Source organism: Bufo bufo, chromosome 3, assembly GCF_905171765.1.
Source record: "Bufo bufo chromosome 3, aBufBuf1.1, whole genome shotgun sequence".
In the NCBI taxonomy this organism is placed as follows: Eukaryota; Metazoa; Chordata; class Amphibia; order Anura; family Bufonidae; genus Bufo; species Bufo bufo.
The window spans coordinates 3,811,054-3,829,495 of NC_053391.1; the positions used below are offsets into that span (position 1 = coordinate 3,811,054).

General features: G+C 45.6%; 1 protein-coding gene across 1 annotated transcript in view; it reads right to left on the bottom strand.

Annotated features, from left to right (window-relative positions):
- The window catches only part of TRIM45 (tripartite motif containing 45), a 42,654-nt gene extending 35,508 nt beyond the window's left edge, over positions 1 to 7,146 (bottom strand). The window contains exon 1 of the mRNA XM_040422782.1: positions 6,485 to 7,146. Within this exon, the coding sequence (XP_040278716.1) occupies positions 6,485 to 6,888 (404 nt within the window). The 5' untranslated portion in view covers positions 6,889 to 7,146. The remainder of the gene's footprint in view (positions 1 to 6,484) is intronic.
- Positions 7,147 to 18,442: the final 11,296 nt, after the last annotated feature.

An 18,442-nucleotide genomic window follows, 5' to 3' on the forward strand; every position in this document is an offset into this window, starting at 1 on the left:
CCTGAAAACATGACTGGTAGGTGGGTTCTGAGGACTAGAGTTGAGAAACCCTGGTCTAGAAGGACAGAGTAATGTAGAAGGTAGAAGACAGGTCTAGAAGGAGGACAGAGTAATGTAGAAGGCAGAGGACAGATGTAGGAGCACATAATAATGTAGAAGGCAGAGGACAGATGTAGGAGGACAGAGTAATGTAGAAGGCAGAGGACAGATGTAGGAGCACATAGTAATGTAGAAGGCAGAGGACAGATGTAGGAGCACATAATAATGTAGAAGGCAGAGGACAGATGTAGGAGCACATAATAATGTAGAAGGCAGAGGACAGATGTAGGAGGACAGAGTAATGTAGAAGGCAGAGGACAGATGTAGGAGCACATAGTAATGTAGAAGGCAGAGGACAGATGTAGGAGCACATAGTAATGTAGAAGGCAGAGGACAGATGTAGGAGGACATAATAATGTAGAAGGCAGAGGACAGATGTAGGAGGACATAGTAATGTAGAAGGCAGAGGACAGATGTAGGAGCACATAATAATGTAGAAGGCAGAGGACAGATGTAGGAGGACAGAGTAATGTAGAAGGCAGAGGACAGATGTAGGAGCACATAGTAATGTAGAAGGCAGAGGACAGATGTAGGAGCACATAATAATGTAGAAGGCAGAGGACAGATGTAGGAGCACATAGTAATGTAGAAGGCAGAGGACAGATGTAGGAGGACAGAGTAATGTAGAAGGCAGAGGACAGATGTAGGAGCACATAGTAATGTAGAAGGCAGAGGACAGATGTAGGAGCACATAATAATGTAGAAGGCAGAGGACAGATGTAGGAGCACATAATAATGTAGAAGGCAGAGGACAGGTCTAGAAGGAGGCCAGAGTAATGTAGAAGGCAGAGGACAGATGTAGGAGGACAGAGTAATGTAGAAGGCAGAGGACAGATGTAGGAGGACAGAGTAATGTAGAAGGCAGAGGACAGATGTAGGAGGACAGAGTAATGTAGAAGGCAGAGGACAGATGTAGGAGGACATAGTAATGTAGAAGGCAGAGGACAGATGTAGGAGCACATAATAATGTAGAAGGCAGAGGACAGATGTAGGAGGACAGAGTAATGTAGAAGGCAGAGGACAGATGTAGGAGCACATAGTAATGTAGAAGGCAGAGGACAGATGTAGGAGGACATAGTAATGTAGAAGGCAGAGGACAGATGTAGGAGCACATAGTAATGTAGAAGGCAGAGGACAGATGTAGGAGCACATAGTAATGTAGAAGGCAGAGGACAGATGTAGGAGCACATAGTAATGTAGAAGGCAGAGGACAGATGTAGGAGCACATAGTAATGTAGAAGGCAGAGGACAGATGTAGGAGCACATAGTAATGTAGAAGGCAGAGGACAGATGTAGGAGGACAGAGTAATGTAGAAGGCAGAGGACAGATGTAGGAGCACATAATAATGTAGAAGGCAGAGGACAGATGTAGGAGGACAGAGTAATGTAGAAGGCAGAGGACAGATGTAGGAGCACATAGTAATGTAGAAGGCAGAGGACAGATGTAGGAGCACATAATAATGTAGAAGGCAGAGGACAGATGTAGGAGGACAGAGTAATGTAGAAGGCAGAGGACAGATGTAGGAGGACAGAGTAATGTAGAAGGCAGAGGACAGATGTAGGAGCACATAGTAATGTAGAAGGCAGAGGACAGATGTAGGAGCACATAATAATGTAGAAGGCAGAGGACAGATGTAGGAGCACATAGTAATGTAGAAGGCAGAGGACAGATGTAGGAGCACATAGTAATGTAGAAGGCAGAGGACAGATGTAGGAGGACAGAGTAATGTAGAAGGCAGAGGACAGATGTAGGAGCACATAATAATGTAGAAGGCAGAGGACAGATGTAGGAGGACAGAGTAATGTAGAAGGCAGAGGACAGATGTAGGAGCACATAGTAATGTAGAAGGCAGAGGACAGATGTAGGAGCACATAGTAATGTAGAAGGCAGAGGACAGATGTAGGAGCACATAATAATGTAGAAGGCAGAGGACAGATGTAGGAGGACAGAGTAATGTAGAAGGCAGAGGACAGATGTAGGAGCACATAGTAATGTAGAAGGCAGAGGACAGATGTAGGAGCACATAGTAATGTAGAAGGCAGAGGACAGATGTAGGAGGACATAGTAATGTAGAAGGCAGAGGACAGATGTAGGAGGACATAGTAATGTAGAAGGCAGAGGACAGATGTAGGAGGACAGAGTAATGTAGAAGGCAGAGGACAGATGTAGGAGCACATAGTAATGTAGAAGGCAGAGGACAGATGTAGGAGCACATAGTAATGTAGAAGGCAGAGGACAGATGTAGGAGGACATAGTAATGTAGAAGGCAGAGGACAGATGTAGGAGCACATAGTAATGTAGAAGGCAGAGGACAGATGTAGGAGCACATAGTAATGTAATGTAGAATGTAATGTCAGATAGGTGCGGGTCTCATGACTATCTTCAGAACAGGACCCCAAAAGTGATGGAGAGTGTCACCATGCATGCGCAGTGTGCTCTCCATTCAGTGTCATGGGAGTTCGGAAAATAGCTGAATGAGTGCACAAGTTATTTTCAGGGGTCCCATAGAAATGAGAAGACAGCGCACTGTGCAAGTGTGGCCATCACTCCATTAACTTCAATGGGACTGCCGGAGAGCGCTGAGCCAGCGGTAGTGTCATGTACTAGTGATATATGGCTTCCAACCCCAACATTCAACTAAAACTGCTACTACCAAAGTCGCCAACGACCTGATAACTGCAAAAAGCCAAATGACATTACTCTGTCCTCTTTCTCCTGGAACTTTCCTCTGCCTTCTACATTACTCTGTCCGCCTCCTTCTAGACCTGTCCTCTGCCTTCTCCATTACTCTGTGCTCCTCCTTCTGGACCTGTCCTCTGCCTTCTACATTACTCTGTCCCCCTCCTTCTAGACCTGTTCTCTGCCTTCTACATTACTCTGTCCTCCTCCTTCTGGACCTGTCCTCTGCCTTCTACATTACTCTGTCCCCTTCCTTCTAGACCTGTCCTCTGCCTTCTACATTACTCTGTCCTCCTCCTTCTGGACCTGTCCTCTGCCTTCTACATTACTCTGTCCTCCTCCTTCTGGACCTGTCCTCTGCCTTCTACATTACTCTGTCCTCCTCTTTCTGGACCTGTCCTCTGCCTTCTACATTACTCTGTCCCCCTCCTTCTGGACCTGTCCTCTGCCTTCTACATTACTCTGTCCCCTTCCTTCTAGACCTGTTCTCTGCCTTCTACATTACTCTGTCCTCCTCCTTCTGGACCTGTCCTCTGCCTTCTACATTACTCTGTCCTCCTCTTTCTGGACCTGTCCTCTGCCTTCTATATTACTCTGTCCCCCTCCTTCTGGACCTGTTCTCTGCCTTCTACATTACTCTGTCCTCCTCCTTCTGGACCTGTCCTCTGCCTTCTACATTACTCTGTCCCCTTCCTTCTAGACCTGTCCTCTGCCTTCTACATTACTCTGTCCCCTTCCTTCTAGACCTGTCCTCTGCCTTCTACATTACTCTGTCCTCCTCTTTCTGGACCTGTCCTCTGCCTTCTACATTACTCTGTCCCCCTCCTTCTGGACCTGTCCTCTGCCTTCTACATTACTCTGTCCCCTTCCTTCTAGACCTGTTCTCTGCCTTCTACATTACTCTGTCCTCCTCCTTCTGGACCTGTCCTCTGCCTTCTACATTACTCTGTCCTCCTCTTTCTGGACCTGTCCTCTGCCTTCTATATTACTCTGTCCCCCTCCTTCTGGACCTGTTCTCTGCCTTCTACATTACTCTGTCCTCCTCCTTCTGGACCTGTCCTCTGCCTTCTACATTACTCTGTCCCCTTCCTTCTAGACCTGTCCTCTGCCTTCTACATTACTCTGTCCCCTTCCTTCTAGACCTGTCCTCTGCCTTCTACATTACTCTGTCCTCCTCCTTCTGGACCTGTCCTCTGCCTTCTACATTACTCTGTCCTCCTCCTTCTGGACCTGTCCTCTGCCTTCTACATTACTCTGTCCTCCTCTTTCTGGACCTGTCCTCTGCCTTCTACATTACTCTGTCCCCCTCCTTCTGGACCTGTCCTCTGCCTTCTACATTACTCTGTCCCCTTCCTTCTAGACCTGTTCTCTGCCTCTCTGCCTTCTACATTACTCTGTCCTCCTCCTTCTGGACCTGTCCTCTGCCTTCTACATTACTCTGTCCTCCTCCTTCTGGACCTGTCCTCTGCCTTCTACATTACTCTGTCCTCCTCTTTCTGGACCTGTCCTCTGCCTTCTATATTACTCTGTCCCCCTCCTTCTGGACCTGTTCTCTGCCTTCTACATTACTCTGTCCTCCTCCTTCTGGACTTGTCCTCTGCCTTCTACATTACTCTGTCCTCCTCTTTCTGGACCTGTCCTCTGCCTTCTATATTACTCTGTCCCCCTCCTTCTGGACCTGTTCTCTGCCTTCTACATTACTCTGTGCTCCTCCTTCTGGACCTGTCCTCTGCCTTCTACATTACTCTGTCCGCCTCCTTCTAGACCTGTCCTCTGCCTTCTCCATTACTCTGTGCTCCTCCTTCTGGACCTGTCCTCTGCCTTCTACATTACTCTGTCCCCCTCCTTCTAGACCCGTTCTCTGCCTTCTACATTACTCTGTCCTCCTCTTTCTGGACCTGTCCTCTGCCTTCTATATTACTCTGTCCCCCTCCTTCTGGACCTGTTCTCTGCCTTCTACATTACTCTGTCCTCCTCCTTCTGGACCTGTCCTCTGCCTTCTACATTACTCTGTCCTCCTCTTTCTGGACCTGTCCTCTGCCTTCTATATTACTCTGTCCCCCTCCTTCTGGACCTGTTCTCTGCCTTCTACATTACTCTGTCCTCATCCTTCTGGACCTGTCCTCTGCCTTCTACATTACTCTGTCCTCCTCTTTCTGGACCTGTCCTCTGCCTTCTACATTACTCTGTCCTCCTCCTTCTAGACCTGTTCTCTGCCTTCTACATTACTCTGTCCTCCTCCTTCTGGACCTGTCCTTTGCCTTCTACATTACTCTGTCCCCCTCCTTCTAGACCCGTTCTCTGCCTTCTACATTACTCTGTCCTCCTCTTTCTGGACCTGTCCTCTGCCTTCTATATTACTCTGTCCCCCTCCTTCTGGACCTGTCCTCTGCCTTCTACATTACTCTGTCCTCCTCTTTCTGGACCTGTCCTCTGCCTTCTACATTACTCTGTCCCCCTCCTTCTAGACCCGTTCTCTGCCTTCTACATTACTCTGTCCTCCTCTTTCTGGACCTGTCCTCTGCCTTCTATATTACTCTGTCCCCCTCCTTCTGGACCTGTTCTCTGCCTTCTACATTACTCTGTCCTCCTCCTTCTGGACCTGTCCTCGGCCTTCTACATTACTCTGTCCTCCTCTTTCTGGACCTGTCCTCTGCCTTCTATATTACTCTGTCCCCCTCCTTCTGGACCTGTTCTGTGCCTTCTACATTACTCTGTCCTCCTCCTTCTGGACCTGTCCTCTGCCTTCTACATTACTCTGTCCCCCTCCTTCTGGACCTGTTCTCTGCCTTCTACATTACTCTGTCCTCCTCCTTCTGGACCTGTCCTCTGCCTTCTACATTACTCTGTCCTCCTCTTTCTGGACCTGTCCTCTGCCTACTACATTACTCTGTCCTCCTCCTTCTAGACCTGTTCTCTGCCTTCTACATTACTCTGTCCTCCTCCTTCTGGACCTGTCCTCTGCCTTCTACATTACTCTGTCCCCCTCCTTCTGGACCTGTTCTCTGCCTTCTACATTACTCTGTCCCCCTCCTTCTGGACCTGTTCTCTGCTTTCCACATTACTCTGTCCTCCTCATTCTGGACCTGTCCTCTGCCTTCTACATTACTCTGTCCTCCTCCTGTCCTCTGCTTTCCACATTACTCTGTCCTCCTCGCCTGGACCTGTCCTTTGTCTATTATTTTACTCTGCCCTCTTCCTCCTATGGATATTAATGGAGTCTGTCTTCAGGAGATTCCCGGTTACACCCAGCACCGTGCCCGTAGGGCTAGCTCAGCGGAACCCTCTATTGCTTCATTCTGGATAACAAGTCCTGTTAATCCATCTGCCAGTGACCAGTAAGTGAAATGAGGGCGGCCTGCACTGTGTGGCTGGTCTCCACTCACTTCGGGGTTCCCGTTCTGGAGATAGGTGGTGGACCCAGAGGTGGTACCCTCAATATCTGACACTGGTGGCCTATCCTGGCGATATGCCACCAAAGGCTAAGATGAGACAACCCCTTTAATTCATGGCGAGGATTCAACACAGAAATCGTGGCAGATGGCCGACTGGACGAGCTCAAATCCAAGTTCTGATCCATGGCATGTCAAAGTGAAAATCTGCGGCAGAGATCTGAAGGTCAGCTTCAGGTTATTGCCGACGGAAGAAGTGGTAGACTGCTCTCGCGGTATTCCTCCCGTCATCCCTAGCACCCCCGGGTCTCACCTGTGTGCCAGGCAGCAGAACTCGCACATGGTCACCCTGCAGTCCAGGCATCGCCTCTCTCCCTTTCCGTCTCCGCACAGATCACATGGCATCTCATCCCCACCGCGCCGCAGACGCTCAAGCAGCACTTCTGTTTGTGCCAGTAGGTCCGGTATTAAATCTCGGATTCCTCCGGGCGGTAGCGATACTTCGGAGTCGCACACTGGGCAAAGGACGCTTTGCTGGGTCGCCGGCTTCTGCCCTCTTTCCAGCATGCTGAAGGGCTCCAGGCTCTGGAGGCAGCTCATACACAGAGTGTGTAGACAGGGCAGGACTCGGGGGTCCGAGAACAACTCCTGGCATTGTGGACAGCGAGACCTGCACATGATGGCCGCAGTATCCCCCACAGGTCCGGTCTGCGCCATGAATACCAACAACAGCTCCTGAAATGTCTGCGGTTCTAGACACTCCTAGATCCAGAACACAGTTCTAGACTGCAGTGGGATCAGAGCCATGAGCAGACACAGGATCACAGGCCCGTCCCGGCCGGAGTGGGAGCAGTGTCCCGGGCCTCAGTCACTCGGAGCCTCCTCCTCTCCCAGGAAGTGTAAGGAATGTGCAGGGAGGCTGGCTCAGGACAAGGCTGCACACACTCCTCTGACCGGTGCCCGCATGGCGGCCAAGTCCTGTGCACATTCCCAGAATTCCAGAATGTACTCACCCTGCCCCCACCCTGAGCTGGAGGTCACCCAACTGCACAAGTACCTGCACCAGAGCAAGTATACAGAAGTCATGTGACCAGTGAACCCAGAACCGTATACACCATGTATAGATCTATATACACATCATATATACACAGCGTATACAGATCTATATACACAGTGTATACAGATCTATATACACATCATATATACACAGCGTATACAGATCTATATACACATCATATATACACAGTGTATACAGATCTATATACACGTCATATATACACAGCGTATACAGATCTATATACACATCATATATACACAGCGTATACAGATCTATATACACATCATATATACACAGCGTATACAGAGCTATATACACGTCATATATACACAGCGTATACAGATCTATGTACATATATATACACAGCGTATACAGATCTATATACATATATATACACAGCGTATACAGATCTATATACACATCATATAGACACAGCGTATACAGATCTATATACACAGCGTATACAGATCTATATACACATCATATAGACACAGCGTATACAGATCTATATACACATCATATAGACACAGCGTATACAGATCTATATACACATCATATATACACAGCGTATACAGATCTTTATACACATCATATATACACAGCGTATACAGATCTATGTACACATCATATATACACAGCGTATACAGATCTATATACACATCATATATACACAGCGTATACAGATCTATGTACATATATAGACACAGCGTATACAGATCTATATACACATCATATATACACAGCGTATACAGATCTATATACACATCAGATATACACAGCGTATACAGATCTATATACACATCATATAGACACAGCGTATACAGATCTATATACACATCATATAGACACAGCGTATACAGATCTATATACACATCATATATACACAGCGTATACAGATCTATGTACACATCATATAGACACAGCGTATACAGATCTATATACACATCATATATACACAGCGTATACAGATCTATATACACATCATATAGACACAGCGTATACAGATCTATATACACATCATATATACACAGCGTATACAGATCTATATACACATCATATAGACACAGCGTATACAGATCTATATACACATCAGATATACACAGCGTATACAGATCTATATACACATCATATATACACAGCGTATACAGATCTATATACACATCATATAGACACAGCGTATACAGATCTATATACACATCATATATACACAGCGTATACAGATCTATATACACATCATATATACACAGCGTATACAGATCTATATACACATCATATATACACAGCGTATACAGATCTATATACACATCATATATACACAGCGTATACAGATCTATATACACATCATATATACACAGTGTATACAGATCTATATACACATCATATAGACAGAGCGTATACAGATCTATATACACATCATATATACACAGCGTATACAGATCTATATACACATCATATATACACAGCGTATACAGATCTATATACACATCATATATACACAGCGTATACAGATCTATATACACATCATATATACACAGCGTATACAGATCTATATACACATCATATATACACAGCGTATACAGATCTATATACACATCAGATATACACAGCGTATACAGATCTATATACACATCATATATACACAGCGTATACAGATCTATATACACATCATATATACACAGCGTATACAGATCTATATACACATCATATAGACACCGCGTATACAGATCTATATACACATCATATATACACAGCGTATACAGATCTATATACACATCATATATACACAGCGTATACAGATCTATATACACATCATATAGACACAGCGTATACAGATCTATATACACAGCGTATACAGATCTATATACACATCATATATACACAGCGTATACAGATCTATATACACATCATATAGACACCGCGTATACAGATCTATATACACATCATATATACACAGCGTATACAGATCTATATACACATCATATATACACAGCGTATACAGATCTATATACACATCATATATACACAGCGTATACAGATCTATATACACATCATATAGACACCGCGTATACAGATCTATATACACATCATATATACACAGCGTATACAGATCTATATACACATCATATATACACAGCGTATACAGATCTATATACACATCATATAGACACAGCGTATACAGATCTATATACACATCCTATATACACATCATATATACACAGCGTATACAGATCTATATACACATCATATAGACACAGCGTATACAGATCTATATACACATCATATATACACAGCGTATACAGATCTATATACACATCATATATACACAGCGTATACAGATCTATATACACATCATATAGACACAGCATATACAGATCTATATACACATATCATATTTCCCATTTCGTCCTACGGCAGCACAGAATGGGTTAACTTTGTTCTCATCCGATCCTAGGACCGCCCACCTAGATAATAGGTACAGATTAAAATAATTAACTCATTAGTAGTGACCTATAAAGGCTGCTCCCTCCAGAACCTCCATTGGTTTGGCTGTTAAGCGCTGTGCCGCTCAGGTATGCCGGCTATCTTCTACTTCCGGTTTCGCATGTGGAACGCATCGTGGAACGCAGTCGCGGCGGCGTCTGACGTCATAGGCGCACACCCATTCCTTTGGGCGCCAAATTCAAATTTCAGGTATAAAAAGCGGGACTATGCAGAGCTCAGATGCCCTGGTGCCTAGGCAGCTGAGCTCTAGCGGTTTGAAGGTATTTGCCTGTCCTATTGTCAGGCAGTTAACCCCTCATTGCCCTGCTGTTATTTTGAATGATTTATACCTTCATTTTTTATTACAGATGTCCTCCACATCCAGCAAGAGGGCTCGCAAAAGCAGACACAGATTGTGTCAGGGTTGTGACCAACCCCTTCCTGATGATTTCCTGCAGGATCTCTGCCTCAGGTGTTTCCAGGACGCACAGGGAACTACACCTGCTAAGAAGAAACAGAGAGCTGAACCTGCGCTCTGCATCTCCTGTCTGCAGCCCTTACTGGAAGACCATACCTCTAACATCTGTGAGCAGTGTTCCCATCCAGATGAAACATCAGATGACGACACCACCAAGATGATGTCTCTGTTCAAGGCTTTCCTCAAACAAACTAAGCCTAAAAAGTCATCAAAAAAGAGAAGACGTCGGTCTCCATCTTCCTCTTCTGGGGATTCACGGTCAGAAGGCGAAGTCTCCTCTAGTTCGGAGTCGCCGGTTCTAGAAGATAACTTTCTATTCAATAAATCTGACACGAATCATCTTATTAAGGAGGTAAAGAGTATCATGGAAACCAGTAAGGAAAAGGCCAGTAGCCATGACAAGGATAATCTCTTCTACTTTCCGAAGAAGAAGGCGTCAGTGTTTCCAGGTCACCCTGTTCTTGATGCAGTTATGCATAAGGAGTGGGGACATCCAGTGGCAAGGCTGAACTTAGGCTCCAGATTCAGAGCAGTTTATAAAACAGATCCAGCGGAATCCTCGAGCTGGGAAGGCCCTGCTAGGGTAGACCCAGCAGTGACGAGATTAGCCAGAAAATCATTCTTTCCATCAGATGACTCGGCTTTATTGAAGGACCCTATGGAGAGGAAGGCGGATGGCCTCCTTAAGAGGTCTCACACCTATCTAGCGTCTCTTAATAAAGCGGCCATGGCGTCAGTCCCAGTGGCGCGAGCTCTTAGAGTATGGTTAAGCCATCTTGGCAGGGACATTGAAGACGGTGTCCCCAGAGAAGACCTCCTGAAGCAAATACCTAACCTGAAGCTGGCGGCGGAATTCCTCTGTGATTTCCCAGTAGACACGATAAGGTTTACGGCGAAGAACATGGCTCTCACCAACTCCATACGAAGATCACTCTGGTTGAAGCTCTGGTCTGGGGATCCATCGTCTAAGAACAATTTATGTTCCCTCCCTTTTGAGCCAGGAGAATTGTTCGGGTCTCACCTGGATAAACTCTTGAAGGCGAATATGGAGGATAAAGTACTAAGTTTTCCTCAAGCCAAGCGGAAGGAGAAACCCAGGAGTTTTCGTTCCTTCAGACAGGATCCCAGAAGATCAGGCTATAGAGGTCGCTCAAGCCGAGGAAGAACTGACCGTAGAACTTGGGGTTCGTCGGAGAAACCTAAAAGGAAAACGGAAGAGAATAGGCCTCAGAAGCAGGAATTCTGACGCCAGAATTGTAAGGGTAGGAGGTCGATTATCCCTTTTTCACCGGAGCTGGCTTCAAATTACATCAGACAGCTGGGCTCTGGACATCATACAAAATGGCTACAATCTGGAGTTCAGTCGCGCACCGAGAGACAGGTTTACTGTGAACAAACCAAGAGATCCACAGATCTTTCTTCTGTTAAGGGAGTTCATAGAAAAGGGAGCTTTGGAACCAGTTCCAAACGATTCAAAGAACTCCGGAATCTACTCCAGAATTTTCTGCGTACCCAAAGGGAATGGGAAGAGCCGGCTGATCATAGACTTGCGCTACTTAAACCATCATCTAAAGAAGATCCATTTCAAAATGGAGACGATGAGATCCATTGCTGCTGTCCTCAGAAAGAACCTGTTCATGGCTTCTTTAGATCTCAAAGACGCCTATCTGCATATTCCTATAAATCCAGGGTTAAGAAGATTCCTGAGAGTTGCCATCAAAAGAGGAAGAGAAATTTTGCATTACCAGTTCAGAGCTCTTCCCTTCGGGTTATGTTCAGCCCCGAGGATCTTCACAAAGATAGCAGTACTTATTGCAGTAGAACTTCGCCTGAGGGGGATCCAGATTTTCCCATACCTAGACGACTGGTTGCTGGTAGCCAGTACGGAGAAACTCCTGCATCAACATCTGGAACAAACAGTGAACCTCTTACAGTCTATGGGTTTCCTAATAAATTGGGAAAAATCTGACACGGTCCCAGCAACGTCCAAGATCTTCCTAGGGTTCCTAGTGAATACTGTCGCCATGAAGCTCTATCTTCCTATGCCAAAGGTGGAAGCACTGAAGAAGGAAATGAAAACTTTGATGTCCCTCCACTCTCCTTCAGTACGAAGGGTTATGAAGACTCTGGGTCATATGACGTCAGTTTCAGAAGCTGTCCCTTGGGCAAATATCCACAGCAGGGATCTTCAGATGAACATGCTGCGAGCTTGGCGACGCTCCAGACTCAGTTTGGACGCGAGAATAAGGCTGAATCCAGCGACAATTCGGTCCCTCAGATGGTGGTTATGCACAGAAAATTTAGTCAAAGGGAAGAGCTTCCAGTTCCTGTCTCCAGTGATCATAACTACGGATGCCTCCGGCCAAGGATGGGGAGCCCTTCTTCTGAACAAGTGGGTGCAAGGCCTCTGGACACACGAGGACAGGATGAAATCCTCGAACTACAAAGAGCTGAAGGCGGTTCTGTTGGCTCTTCGCCACTTCAAGTCCGATATAGTAGGGAGATCCGTTCTGATCCGTTCGGACAACTTGACTACCGTATTCTACCTGAACAAACAGGGAGGTACGAGAAGCGGACTTCTTCTGGAGCTGTGCAAAACTATTTTCAGCTGGGCGGAATCACACCTGCTGGAACTAAAAGCAGCGCATATCAGGGGCTGCTGCAATACGCAAGCGGATCATCTGAGCAGGAAGACGGTGAACCAAGCCGAATGGGAGCTCAATCAGTCCGTTTTTCACCAAATTACAGAGAAGTGGGGCTCTCCTGCATGGGATCTGATGGCGACAGCAGAGAACAGAAAACTGAGCAGGTTTTGTTCGCTGAACAGCTTCGACAGTCCAACAATGGTGGACGCCTTCTCCATGAGCTGGGAACGCCTATTCGTCTATATATTTCCCCCGGTACCTCTCATCCCGAGAGTTCTTCGGAAGATAGCAGAGGAGAAGCCTCAGGCCATTATGATCACGCCATTTTGGCCGAGAAGGTCGTGGTTTCCCCTTCTATTTCACTTGTCGAGGGGGAACTTCTGGAAACTCCCCATGCGGCCAGATCTCCTGTTGCAGAAGGACCTGTATCATCAGAATATACAACGTCTACACCTTACGGCCTGGAGGCTGAGAGAAGTAGACTAGAGAGAAGGGGCTTGTCACAATCAGTAATCAACACCCTACTGGCGTCTAGGAAAGACTCTACCAACAGAAGATATGCTAAAGTCTGGCAAAAATTTCTATCCTGGATGTCACAGACCAGCCATGAAACCATCAATATTTCTTCCATCCTGCAGTTCCTACAAGATGGGTTCCAGAAAGGGCTCAAGCCAAATACGCTAAGATCCCACATGACGGCAATAAACTCTGTAACAGAGAATGAATTCCTTCATCATCCTTTGATATTCCGGTTTTTCAAGGCGATCAAGAGGCTCAAACCTATTCATAGAGACCCAGTGCCCATCTGGGATCTTTCTCTGGTACTAAAAAGGCTTGCAGCTCCCCCATTTGAGCCATTACAAGAAGTAGACTACAAATGGCTCTCCTGCAAGACTCTATTCCTCACAACAATTACGTCTGCCAAAAGACTGGGGGAACTTCAGGCATTGTCTTCAAAATTCCCGTACTTACGTTTTCTGCCAGATGGGGTTCTACTTCGTACTATGCCAGCCTTTTTGCCTAAAATCCCTTCAACAGCAAACAAAAATAGAGAGTCGTTCCTCCAAGTATTTTTTCCTGAGCCTCTGAACGAGAACCAGAAACTCTTACATACATTAGATGTTAAAAGAGCTCTACTTATCTATTTGCAAAGAACAGGAGAATTCAGAGCAGTAGAAAACCTTTTTGTCCTCTTCTCTGGGCCAAGAAAGGGTTCTTCTCCTTCTAAGGATACTTTGGCAAGATGGATCAAAGCCACAATAATGGAAACCTATTCTCTGGAAGAGATACCACCTCCATTTCCAGTGAGAGCACATTCCACCAGGGCCACGGCTACTTCTTGGGCAGAAGTCGCACAGGTCTCGATTGAAGAAATCTGCAATGCAGCATCCTGGTCTTCATCCCTGACCTTCGTCAAGCATTATCGTTTGGATGTTAACGCTAGGAGCTCAGCCTTTGGTACCGGGGTTCTGTCTGCAGCTCTGAGTGAGGATACCCCCCCCTTGTGATCTATGAAAATCCCATTCTGTGCTGCCGTAGGACGAAATGGGAAAGGAAAAATTCTTACCTGGGATTTTACTTTCCTTGAGTCCGTAGGCAGCACAAGTATACCCTCCCTAATAAATTTCTTATATTGTTTTTTGGCATAATTCTTGGTCTGAGTCTATTTGTATTAACACAAGGAGGTTCTGGAGGAGGCAACCTTTATAGGTCACTACTAATGAGTTAATTATTTTAATCTGTACCTATTATCTAGGTGGGCGGTCCTAGGATCGGATGAGAACAAAGTTAACCCATTCTGTGCTGCCTACGGACTCAAGGAAAGTAAAATCCCAGGTAAGAATTTTTCCTATACACAGCGTATACAGATCTATATACACATATCATATAGACACAGCGTATACAGATCTATATACACATCATAAAGACACAGCGTATACAGATCTATATACACATCATATAGACACAGCGTATACAGATCTATATACACATCATATATACACAGCGTATACAGATCTATATACACATCATATAGACACAGCGTATACAGATCTATATACACATCATATAGACACCGCGTATACAGATCTATATACACATCATATATACACAGCGTATACAGATCTATATACACATCATATAGACACAGCGTATACAGATCTATATACACATCATATATACACAGCGTATACAGATCTATATACACATCATATAGACACAGCGTATACAGATCTATATACACATCATATATACACAGCGTATACAGATCTATATACACATCATATAGACACAGCGTATACAGATCTATATACACATCATATAGACACAGCATATACAGATCTATATACACATCATATATACACAGCGTATACAGATCTATATACACATCATATATACACATCAGATATACAGTCGTGGCCAAACGTTTTGAGAATGACACAAATATTAGTTTTCACAAAGTTTGCTGCTAAACTGCTTTTAGATCTTTGTTTCAGTTGTTTCTGTGATGTAGTGAAATATAATTACAGGCACTTCATACGTTTCAAAGGCTTTTATCGACAATTACATGACATTGATGCAAAGAGTCAGTATTTGCAGTGTTGGCCCTTCTTTTTCAGGACCTCTGCAATCCGACTGGGCATGCTCTCAATCATCTTCTGGGCCAATTCCTGACTGATAGCAACCCATTCTTTCATCATCACTTCTTGGAGTTTGTCAGAATTAGTGGGTTTTTGTTTGTCCACCCGCCTCTTGAGGATTGACCACAAGTTCTCAATGGGATTAAAATCTGGGGAGTTTCCAGGCCATGGACCCAAAATGTCAACGTTTTGGTCCCCGAGCCACTTAGTTATCACTTTTGCCTTATGGCACGATGCTCCATCGTGCTGGAAAATGCATTGTTCTTCACCAAACTGTTGTTGGATTGTTGGAAGAAGTTGCTGTTGGAGGGTGTTTTGGTGCTATTCTTTATTCATGGCTGTGTTTTTGGGCAGAATTGTGAGTGAGCCCACTCCCTTGGATGAGACGCAACCCCACACATGAATGGTCTCAGGATGCTTTACTGTTGGCATGACACAGGACTGATGGTAGCGCTCACCTTTTCTTCTCCGGACAAGCCTTTTTCCAGATGCCCCAAACAATCGGAAAGAGGCTTCATCGGAGAATATGACTTTGCCCCAGTCCTCAGCAGTCCATTCACCATACTTTCTGCAGAAGATCAATCTGTCCCTGATGTTTTTTTTGGAGAGAAGTGGCTTCTTTGCTGCCCTTCTTGACACCAGGCCATCTTCCAAAAGTCTTGGCCTCACTGTGCGTGCAGATGCGCTCACACCTGCCTGCTGCCATTCCTGAGCAAGCTCTGCACTGGTGGCACTCCGATCCCGCAGCTGAATCCTCTTTAGGAGACGATCCTGGCGCTTGCTGGACTTTCTTGGACGCCCTGAAGCCTTCTTAACAAGAATTGAACCTCTTTCCTTGAAGTTCTTGATGATCCTATAAATTGTTGATTGAGGTGCAATCTTAGTAGCCACAATATCCTTGCCTGTGAAGCCATTTTTATGCAACGCAATGATGGCTGCACGCGTTTCTTTGCAGGTCACCATGGTTAACAATGGAAGAACAATGATTTCAAGCATCACCCTCCTTTTAACATGTCAAGTCTGCCATTTTAACCCAATCAGCCTGACATAATGATCTCCAGCCTTGTGCTCATCAACATTCTCACCTGAGTTAACAAGACGATTACTGAAATGATCTCAGCAGGTCCTTTAATGACAGCAATGAAATGCAGTGGAAAGGTTTTTTGGGGATTAAGTTAATTTTCATGGCAAAGAAGGACTATGCAATTCATCCGATCACTCTTCATAACATTCTGGAGTAGATGCAAATTGCTATTATAAAAACTTAAGCAGCAACTTTTCCAATTTCCAATATTTATGTAATTCTCAAAACTTTTGCCACGACTGTACACAGCGTATACAGATCTATATACACATCATATATACACAGCATATACATATCTATATACACATCAGATATACACAGCGTATACATATCTATATACACATCAGATATACACAGCGTATACATATCTTTGTGGTTACGGCTTACCTGTGTAACGTAGGCAACTAGGGACATGACCATCAACCTGCCTAACTAACTAGACCTAAGCGGCTTGAATTGTGCCATAACCGCTGCATAGGAGGGATGCCTAAAAGAGGGCAAAACACCACAACTCAATGATTAGCAATCTTTATTACAAACACTACATGACCAACTTCTAAAACGTGAGCAACATCTCTCGATTAGGCTGAGGTATATACCTATTAAAACATGAAGAGCGCCAACGACCTAGTTTGCGGATAATATGGGCCGGCACTCTGTTCCTGGAGGCAGCACCTATCTTGAAGGAATGACCCGACACAGTAGCCGGGTTCAACCCTAAATTGGACACCAGCATACAGACATGATACACAAACTAAGAGGTGGTGAGTGGTAACAGAGGACTGTCTGGGTCTCAGTCTGCTAAGGCTGTCAGTAACTGCTGAAAGACCTGAACCGCGCACCATGAATGCGACGTTGGAAAGAAAGTGACCTGAGTGGGGGGGTCCTGTCTGAGACGTCTTGGTGACTGGTAAGGACAGCGTGTAACCGTCGGGGCTCCGGCTCAACTGGTTGAGGCTGACAAACCTGCTATTGGTGGAAGTGACCGTTAACTCCTCCGGCCTCATGAACCCATAGAATGCTAAGTAGATGGCGGCTTTAAGCACTAGACTGGGGAGTACACGAAGGGGGGCTCTATCCAGCATGTCAGACAAGTCTTGAAAGATTTTGCCAGTGATGGGCTGTCTGCGAGGCTGGCCTCCCGTACTACATTTACCCAAACCCTGCAATGTTGCCTTAAAGAGGACCTTTCACAACTGTACAAAATAAAAACTAACTAGATCAGTGGGCAGAGCGGCGCCCAGGGGTCCCCCTGCACTTACTAGTATGTCTGGGCGCCGCTCCGTTCGCCTGGTATAGGCTCCGGTGTCTGCGCTCCCTCTGACTGATTTCTTGTATGAGGCGTGTCTTGCTGCAGCGCTGGCCAATCGCAGCGCACAGCTCATAGCCTGGCTATGAGCTGTGCGCTGCGATTGGCCAGCGCTGCAGCAAGGGACACGCCTCATACAAGAAATCAGTCAGAGGGAGCGCAGACACCGGAGCCTATACCGGGCGAACGGAGCGGCGCCCAGACATACTAGTAAGTGCAGGGGGACCCCTGGGCGCCGCTCTGCCCACTGATCTAGTTAGTTTTTATTTTGTACAGTTGTGAAAGGTCCTCTTTAATAACGTGAGCAGAAAATAGGGACCCCCGCTCAGGATGACTTATGGCGGAAGAATGTTGTACCGAACAGTGTTGTGAGACGGCCTTAATTCTGAGTGACAGTAACCTATGAACGCCATGATATAATCTATAAAGCTAGTATTCTCCTGGGGGTATTTTTTCTGAAACCTGCCGAACGTGTTACGACCTATTTTGTAACTCCTGGCCGTGTTAGATGACAGTGACCTGGCTACCAGGCTGTGTGCGGTAACCTGATGGTTAGTCCAGAATTAACACTGAGAAAG